At 29.7% G+C, this 10,235-nt stretch overlaps 1 protein-coding gene across 1 annotated transcript; it reads left to right on the top strand.

The window, feature by feature from the left end:
* Window positions 1–1,737: 1,737 nt before the first annotated feature.
* LOC106758493 lies at window positions 1,738–2,701 on the top strand. Its single transcript, XM_014641413.2, has 2 exons — window positions 1,738–1,866; window positions 1,979–2,701. The coding sequence occupies exon 2, from the start codon at window positions 2,183–2,185 to the stop codon at window positions 2,315–2,317; it is 135 nt and encodes a 44-aa protein (XP_014496899.1). The 5' UTR covers window positions 1,738–1,866; window positions 1,979–2,182; the 3' UTR covers window positions 2,318–2,701.
* The last annotated feature ends 7,534 nt before the right edge of the window (window positions 2,702–10,235 follow it).

The following is a 10,235-nucleotide window of genomic DNA, read 5'->3' as shown; positions in this document are numbered from 1 at the left end:
AAATGTACATATTTAATCTAATAAATGCACTTAAGAATCTTAATTAATATCTGATCCAACGGTAATTAGTTGAGTAATCTCAGAAAAGTCATATTTAATTGGAATTACTAGCTAGCATTCTCCTAGTACATTGTCTAGTATGGAATGAATGTAACCAAGTACAGTGAACCGTACCAAGGAGATATGTGGTTATACGTGCATAATCTTTGATAAAACCAAGAAATTGAGAAGATCAGGTATGAGTTTGTTTTGATTATTTTATCTGGAAAAGAATACGAGAATGTTAATTAATGAAGAAATAGGAGGATTTTACAGAAACATGAAATGGACAAGAGTGTCACAAACTGTGAACGCCAAGCAAAAAATCTAGGTTGTGTCCACAGTATCAAAGGCAGTAACCATGCCCCTCACGAGCATTTCACGTGCTCCAATGTCTTCTTAATGCGTTACAGCTTCGCGTTTTGGTCCATTAAGATATTCTCAGACGAAACCCCCCAAAGGAACATGGTTCAGACAAGTTTGGTAGTGATGCCCTTCTCCACATTTTTAAACTTCCCATGTCCCTTATGCTTACACCCTTCAATTAATTCTCCCACACCTAACTCAAAATGCTTCACTTCTCCCATCATTATTTTCTGAAACTAAAATCAAACCTTAAATTATGTTCCAAGTACAACGTTAACCACAGCTTTTATAAGGATAAAGTAATTCAATCTTACAAAATTGACATATAAGATAAGGTTTTCGTTCACTTATAAAATATAAATTGATCACAATATGTTTTATATTTTAGTTATAGAAGGATAAGTTATGTTAATCATGCAACTAAAGTTAAGTTTTCATCGAATACGAAGAGGAAAGAATAATCAATAATTTGACATTTTGTCAGCATATGTAAGAGAAGTTAACTCGAAGGAATGTATATTGTTTGTATATTATGCCACTGTATATACTTAATCAGGCACGACAAAGCTTTCATTTAAGGTTCCAAAAGAGAAAAGAAGTAAAATAGAAATAGAAAAGGGAAGCTGTAATTCTAAGTGATATGGGTGGAGCACAAGACACAACTGTGGGATTATGCTTGTTCTTAAAATAAGATGAAACCCTAAATATCGAAACAATTGGTCGGGTTTGAACAACTCTCATTGGATATTAATTTCAGATTTATCAGTACTGATTTCTTTTTTTTTTTTTGCATCTTTTATTGCATACACTTTTTTGACTTCAAACTTAGCGGATGAAATTAATGTGAATGGAAATAAAAGGTATATATATCGATTTTATATATATCTTTGATCTTTCTCTATATTTGTGGAGTTATTTACAGACAGTGAGAGAATCTTGCTCATTGCCACACGATTAAGGCCATTTTACATTTATACTATGATGTCCTTTAAGATAACCTTCTCTGACACACCCTTGTCTTTATATCCCATATTTGAAATCACATGCCTAACTTTGACTATTAGCCTGCCATTACAGTTTTCAGACGAACTAGTGTAAGATAGAAGGTGGCGTCTGTTATAGTTTTGCAAGAACATGAACATCATGGGCAAGACCCAATTAAATTAACTTTATACAATTTTCCCTTTTATATATACCTAACTAGTAGTACTGAAGACGTGTATTCTAAAAAGAAAAATAACAACAAAGCTTAATGATTTGTGATATAAGTTAAACAGAATGAATGATTAAATCACCATGAATATTTCTTTCAAATGAGGCCATGATTGGATTTTGAATTAGAGGAAACTTCAGGGTGTGACAAATAATTGGAGAATATAGTCAAAAGGACATGACAAGGAAGCTTCGTTGTTTCTTGGCCTAATTATGAGATTGAAACCATGGAGGGCTCAAAAATCTAAGGTAAAAATTGGTTTTTTTTACTTAGCATGAGCTAAACATTATTATTTGGTTTGCTTAATTCAATGGCCGACCACTTATCTTGGTGGTTGATGCCACATAAATGTTGGTGCAGAGAGATGGAGAGAGAATGGGGGCATGGAATCTGAATTGAGGGGCCTATGCACATTTTTTTCGGAACCATGGACCACACATTTCTCTCTATAAGAAGCCCTCTTCAGCTCCATTTATAACACTGCTTCAAGTGGTTTCAACTTTCAACACACACACAGACACACACATATCTGTCTCTCTACACTACAAAGTGTAAGACACAAAGATGAGCAGAGATTCCACGAGGGCTTCAAAGAAGAAGGTTTCATGCAGAAGGCTTGGAGGGTACCTCAAAGAGCAAAAAGGAAGACTATACATAATCAGAAGATGTGTAGTCATGCTACTCTGCTGGCATGACTAGATACAAAAAAATTCTCAACATCTTCAACCATCATTGTTTAACGTTTTTCTTTGCTCATACCATGGATCAGTACACACCAGATTCCTCAAAGCCATGGTCAAGGATCAAAGTTCAAGCATGCAGAAAAAGAATATATATATATATATATATGTTTTGCTAGCTAGCTCTTTAGTATTATGTAAATAGCAGAGAAAGTAACGTTCCTTCATATAAAAGATGTATGTTCTCTACGTGCAAAGAGGCTAATATGGCAATGAAGTAAAAGTTTCAGTTTCCATTCTGCACTTGGAGTAGTACTTGGATTTGTTTGTTTTGAATCAAGAACTATGTAGTTTGGAAGAGTTAATGATTATATATAATTGGCATATTTTGTAAGGCTAATAATACACAGTGTTTTAGTGTAGAAAAGAAAGAATAAGGTAGTGATAATTAATGAAAAAGATAAAATTGAAGAAATGTGGATTAGAGAGAGGAGAATGGTGAAAGTAAAAGTGAAAAGTGAAAAGAGAAGGTGCATAATAAGAGCTATATTTATATAGCTAGAAAAGAAGGACACAAAAGGGTGCTTATTATGAGTTGAAGAGTGTGTTGTGTCTTTTACGTAGGCTGTATTTGTTGAGGTCTTGTCAACTCAAAGTTACATTATAATGCATTTTGAAAAAGAGATGGTGCATCTATCACATGTGGTTGATAAGACCCTCTCTTCCATTTTTCTCATTGTTTCTTCGACATCATTTTTGTTTTTCTTACCGTTTTATCCACTTCTTCATCAGTCACTGTTTCACAACACTTCCTCATAGCTTTTCAAAAACATGTGAACAAGAGTTTCTTTTCTTTGGCTGCCTAGGTTATGTTTTTCTTTCTGTTGCTCTTTGAACGCGTCCAAACAGTAAAAATATGTACATTCACTATAGGTTACATACAATACTAGCTAGCTTCTGCTCTAACATGGCACATCGATGCTATTCCAAAACTCACTAACTGTTATTTCCACATTTTTTTTACCTTACTATTCTTACTCTCTTTCTCCTTCTCTACAATAATTCACACAACTCATTAACTTATTAATATCAAAACTAATTCTCAAAGTATTTTTATGTTGTTACTTTCATTCATAGCCAATTTATGAACTTGATTTTTAGTTTCCCAATAACAAATTAAAGTTTACGATTTCTAATTAATATTTCAGTTTGAGTAATGCAAAAATATTCTCTCTTTTTTCCATCTCATTTGTTCGCACTTGTTCTTGTGGGAATTTTTTCCTAATTTATGTTTTGAGTGCATTATGAGAAAGTTTGTCTTCACTTGAGACGATCATTCTATTCTACTTGTCACTTTTATATTTTTAAATTAAAAGAGGGACATAAAAGATTCAATGCCAAACGGGGTATTATTCCAATATAAATTCGTATTTCTTGATGAATTATTCCAATTATTCAATAATATTAATAATATTTTTTGATATTGTATGAGAAATAAGAATTATAATTCATTGTAATTAATAGGATAATATCAAAATATTGACTCTTGGTTTGTGTATGAATTGTTATTAACTTGAAAAAACTTACATAATTGGATTCACACCTTCAATGATTAACGGTGAAACTTTTAGTTGATGAAATAATTTTATTTATTTATATTCATAGAGATATGTTTTGAATTGGGGAAAATGTTCCTGTTTAACTAAGTATAACATTTTTTAAAAATATTTATAAAAACAAATAACTATCTACATTTTTTTTACTCTCGTATGTACCAAATAAATATAAAACATATATCTTGATAAATTCTACTATGATCTCAGAATTTTTTTCTTCTATCATTCTCTCTGATCTAATTTAATGTATTCAAACTCATTGAACTATTAATCAAACAAAACAATTATATCAACGTCCTTAAATTTTTGGGGGGGTTCGGTGACAACTTTCGTATAATTTTTGGTAGTTGTTCCTTAAAAATGACAAATCACAAAGTACTTGCTTTCATTCATAACACGTTCATCTACTAGTGGTGTTTGGTAAATATCATGGGATATGCTTTATATACATCATAGCTCAACGGTGATCTAATTTCACAACTTTATCATATAAGTGCTGTATACAACTCAATATATTATTATTTTATTAATTTAGAATATATAAAATAAATATAAATCTGATTGATTTTGAGTTAGATCAAATAATATTTTTATTTTGAATTTTGAAGATATAACTACAGTTTTTATTATATAATGTTTGGAGTTAATATTTGACAAAAATATGAGATTTGAGACGTGTTTACTATTAGTGGGTACTGACAGAATATCGAGGTTCATTCTTTTTGTGCAGACATGGCGTCTCTGTTATGAATAAGATATGTTTCTGTAATATTAATGTATGTATGAATGAATATAATAGGCAAATCCAACATCTGCATGCATTTATGCTTTTCACTTCTGCCTTTCTGCAATAAATTAAGATTGACACATAATTAATCTTTCATTATTTCTTTGACAATAATAACCTATATAGTTTCAGTTTTCTTCTTTGTAACTCTTTTTCCACCGAAAATGTCATTTCTCTGACAAGTTTCTGAGTGTATATTTGAAAAAGTTAAACGATGATCTTGACATAAGTTGGGTGGGAAAATAGAAAAGAAAAATCTTATTAATAGTTTTGATCTTAGGTTTTGGCTTCTGACAAACACTCCCATCTTATCTACAGTGAGAAGAATCACGTTCTCTCTCTATGTTTTAACAAACACGTAATACGACAAGGCTAAAGGGAAAAGAAAAATTCATATACAGCATCAAAGTCCAAACACAACACTCTTGCACTCGTGCAGTCTAGGACAGTGTCTGAGGAGATCAAAGATGGGTCAGATTTCAAACAGTGTCTTAAATTCTCTCTTGCCATAGTTTTTATTTTCTCTCTCAACACAAAAAGCGTTTTTTTTTTTTAAATGTTTACTATATTTTTTAATAAATTTGAAGAGAATTGTGCTTATTTTTGTATATGTTTAAAATAATTTTAATTTTAAAAAAAATGATATTTGTAAAGCAGAGAGAGAGAGAGAGGTGTTGATGAATGGTGTTTAGGGCCCAATGAACAGAGGGAACCTCATGATTGAGTTAAGCAGTGAGAAAAAGTTTGATTGGTCAAAGTGGCAGCTTTATGATGCACACATGCTCACCATTCTCTCACCCACATTCACCCTTTGTTCTCTCTTTTCATTCTTTCACATTACAAAACCATGGTCCCACAACCTTAATTTCTGTAGGACCATCTCCACCCCCAATTCATTGCTCATTAACATTCCCACAGACAACTTAGGATATTAATCTCTTTGAGTTACACTTTGTTTACTTGAGAGGATAAGATTCAGAATATAACCAATGAATGGAGATATTTAAGACTAAATAAAGTTTGTAAAAATTGAGAATTAGTATACAATTTGATTGATTGATGTGACCGATAAAACAATTGTTTGATTGATAAAAATTAGGTTTAATACCCAATTTTGTCCCTAGTTTGGTTGACAAATCTCAATTTAGTCCCTCTTTAGAAAAGTGTTTGAAATTGGTCCTTACTCTTAAATTTTTGAGTCAAAATAGTCCCTTCCGTTAAATAATGACAAACGGTGTTAAATTCTTTTTTTCTCTCTTCTCATTTTCTGTGCATTGCAGGTTTTTGTCAACATTTGCAGTATTTAATGATTATTGTACTTTTCCCAATAAAATTTAATATGATTAAATAAAAAATTTAATTTTTTAATGATTTTTNTNTTTTTGTTTAAATTTTATGATGTATAACTAAATAATATTTTGTTTTTATGATGTATATAACTAAATAAAAAATAAATTTTAAACAAAAACAAAAAAATGTAATATACTTTATTGAATAATAAAGTCAAAAAAATTTAGTTGAAATACCTTTCTACTTTTTTATAAGTGTGATTCTCTTTAAAAAAATATTTTTATTTAGTTATTACTTTTACAGTACATTTTTTTTAAATTTTGAAAAATTGATTAAAAATAAATCTAAATATATATTTTTAATTCCTGTAAAATAAGTGAGTTTATAATTTTTTTAAAAGGTATTTATTTCTTAATTACTCTAAAATTAAAAATTAAAAATTTAATTTTTTAATGATTTTTTTGTTTTTGTTTAAATTTTATTTTTTATTTAGTTATATACATCATAAAAATAAAATATTATTTAGTTATATACATCATAAAATTTAAACAAAAACAAAAAAATCATTAAAAAATTAAGTTTTTTATTTAATCATATTAAAATTTTATTGGGAAAAGTACAATAATCATTAAATACTGCAAATGCTGACAAAAACCTGCAATGCACAGAAAATGAGAAGAGAGGAAAAAAAAATTTAACACCGTGGAAGGACTATTTTGACTCAAAAATTTAAAAGTAAGGACCAATTTGAAACACTTTTCTAAAGAGGGACTAAATTGAGATTTGCCAACCAAACTAAGGACAAAGTTGGGTATTAAACCTAAAAATTAAAGATGATCAAAATGTTTCTAATTATTAAAATAGTATAAAATAATAATTATTAATATTATATTTAATTGTAAAAATGTTTATAAAAATAAAAAATTAACATTAACTATTTAATTATTAAAATTTAAATTTAAGAGCCTATTGCTTGAACGTACATAAATGTGTTGGTGACGATGGATCTCGTGCAGCTTCGTCAAACATTGCGCCTGCACCTCCACCATAGAGCTTGGAAAGAAATGCTCCTAGGAATCGAATATCATGAGATTCTAACTGAATACAGTGTGAAACGCCAGCCCAAACACATATAGAACCGAATACGAACATTGAGAATCGAATACACCATTCTTCTAAAGAATGAGAACTGAATAACACCAACTGGGAACCGAATACGAGGTTCTGTGTAAATTCTTCCACCCGTGGAACAAATACGGGTGGAAGGGAACCGAATACACCTCCAACATATTTCTTTTTAGTCATTGTTACTCGTTTTCTTCAGCTTCAGACTCTTTTTCAAGAATCTTTGCAGCTTTCCAACACGTGCATACTCGAGAATCCACAGTGAAAATATAAAAAATTGTGACGTTTTTATCATTAACAAACGAAGGAATTGATTATTTCATAATTAGAATCGTTTATGTATTTAAGCTTTAGCACTCGAACTCGAATTGTATAATAGTTAAAGAGTAAATAAGAGATTATATCATCAATCCCTTCAAATCTCTTCACTTTCATGGGTGATGAAAAATTTATACATTCCATAAATTGCATCAATTCTTTCCTCGGATTTCGTCTGAAGTAAACATAAAAATCATCACATATCGTCGCTCACAAATACCTATTAACCGTATTTTCAGTTTAAGTGAACACAACATTAATACATGTTGATTTACTATTCAAATAAAATAGGAGCTATTAATTTGTGATAATCTTCTTCGTTTATTTTGAGTGATTTGCAGGTGAGTTAAGAGTGGGATCAGCCCCTCGTCTCATATATTAACTAAAATTATTGTATTTTTTTTCATTTTTTATAATATAAAATATATTTAGTATTATTTAATATTTTATTTACAAAAATATTGAAGAAATATGTAACATATTATATTATTTATAAATTCTATGTTTGTATTTATAATACTTGTATGAAGTCTAATTGCTAGTGTTTGTAATCCAAAATTGTTATAATCTTCTATGTTTGTATTTATTTACACTTCCTGTAGTTCCGAGGGATTGTTCTAAGTTTGAAAATAATGACTATTTCAATGTTAATGGGCCTTGCTGTTTCAAACAGTTCTATACTTGGGCCCATAGCATGGGGCTCGATAGGATGCCCTTCGCCCAAATCAGCAACAGTTCATATCTTGCCTAGGTCATTTCACCACTATAAGGTGCAGGGTAAAATCATGGGGTGCAGAAAGAATGGCCCATTTCCTAAACGTGTGCAGTACAATGAGTCCAACTCTGTGATAGATAGCAAGCCCAGTTTCTGAACTTTTCGAAAAAGAAGGTGTGTACCTTGCTTTAGTATTTGTATTATATATAAATACACGTTAATTTTTAATTTAGTTGTAGTTGTTGAAAAAATAGCGTTAACCAAATAAAAATTGAATATTGGTATTAGGATAAACATAATTAGAAATGATTGCGGTGTTTAAGATTAGAGAAGTTGGCAGAATTAAAGTGAAGTAAATCTGAAAGGACCCTACCGCGCGTGCACGGTGCACACGATCGGTGGAGGAGTGGGCCTGCTAAACTGATTCTGTCTACATGCATTACGCACCACTTTTTTCCTATTTAGCTATTCTTATTATTGACAATATTTAAGAATACATCATATATCTAAAATAATAAATATTAAATAATTCAAAGATGTATTTATTTCAAATTATCATTTATCATAAATATTTATTAATTATTATACTGTATTATCGTCTAATTAATTTAGATTATTTGATCAACTTTGGATTAGATGGTTCAAATAGTTAGTTCCACTAACTGTTATGACTAATACACCGAATAATCAATCTATAAAATGATTACCTCTAATATTGATAAATTTAGGATGAAGTATGATTATTATTAATTGAATCATAATTAGATCGTTACTAATCTAAAACTTATTTTAAAGTCTATAAATATATATTTGAAATAAAGAGATACATGTTTGCACTGCTAATTTTAGTATCAAAGTATATTGTAAGTAACTTTCAAGCATAATGAATGAACAATAACACATGAGAACAAGCAGTTAGACCACTAGCTGTTTATACAATAGTAAATTATTGACCTAAACCTCTATTCCTAACTATTTTTTTTTTAATTATACACTATAATTAGAATCCGTTATTATTTTTTATATAGATTTATATATATATAGAGGGGTTTGTTAACACGCGTACGTCTGTTTTTTAGTTGGTACGTTTTAACAATGTGTACCGGATTATAGTAGACAAAAATACCCTCATTTATCATGGATTCTAAGTTTTAAGGTCAAGGATATTTAAATAATTTTCATTCTCAAAACTAAAAAAAAAAAAAACCCCCAAACCCTTACTCACCTCCCTCATTCCTCTCAACCCTTTCTCTTTCATCTCTCTCCCTCCAACATTTTCTCTCTGTCATACCTACTGTTGTCGCAATTGAAAAAAAAAATCAGAAATCCTTTGTCATCAAAGATATTTTCTCTCTCATCTCAACATTTTCTCTGTCATCACTCCACCATTTTTTTCTCTCATCTCAACGGTGGTAGTAATTTGAATCAGAGATATTTTTTAAAAATTGAAAANNTTTACTCTTTTATAATCATTTTATATTTATTAATGTGTGTAAAATGAATATAAACTTTGTCACTTTATCTTACTCTTTCCAAATCTCAAAGGTAAAAAATGATTTTACTGTTTTTTATTTTGCACAGTGTCTATAGAAGTTGATTCACTAATAAAAAAGGACATAAGGAAATTAAAGAAATAGGTATAGAAGAGTTCCCTAGGAGTACAATTCTTTCAATTCTAGGTTGTATTCTTACATCATGTATCCCATACCAATAGAGAAAGGAAAAAGAAACACTTTGTGTAAAGGGAAAAGGACAATAGAGGGAAATATCTTGTTTTTTAAAAATATAATGAAATGTGGTGTAGATGTGTAAATAATATATGAAAATTTAATTGATTTATGAAGGTTTTATTTACATGATTTAATTTAAAAATGAAATTTAATAATAATAAGAAGGGAAAATATATAACACATCTTTCAAATGAACGAACAGAGCAAGAGCAACAAATTACAATGTCACAGGTTGTTATGTGTGGGTGAAGGAGAGTATGGAGATGAGAGAGAAACAAATTGGAGAAGTGAGGAAGGTGAATTAGGGTTAGGCAAGGGTTTCTGATTTTTTTTTTTTTTCAATTGGGGCAATAAAG

The sequence above is a fragment of the Vigna radiata genome, chromosome 4 (assembly GCF_000741045.1).
Source record: "Vigna radiata var. radiata cultivar VC1973A chromosome 4, Vradiata_ver6, whole genome shotgun sequence".
Taxonomy (NCBI): domain Eukaryota; kingdom Viridiplantae; phylum Streptophyta; class Magnoliopsida; order Fabales; family Fabaceae; genus Vigna; species Vigna radiata.
Note: the sequence above shows the minus strand (reverse complement) of the source record. Positions and strands in the feature narration are given on the sequence as shown.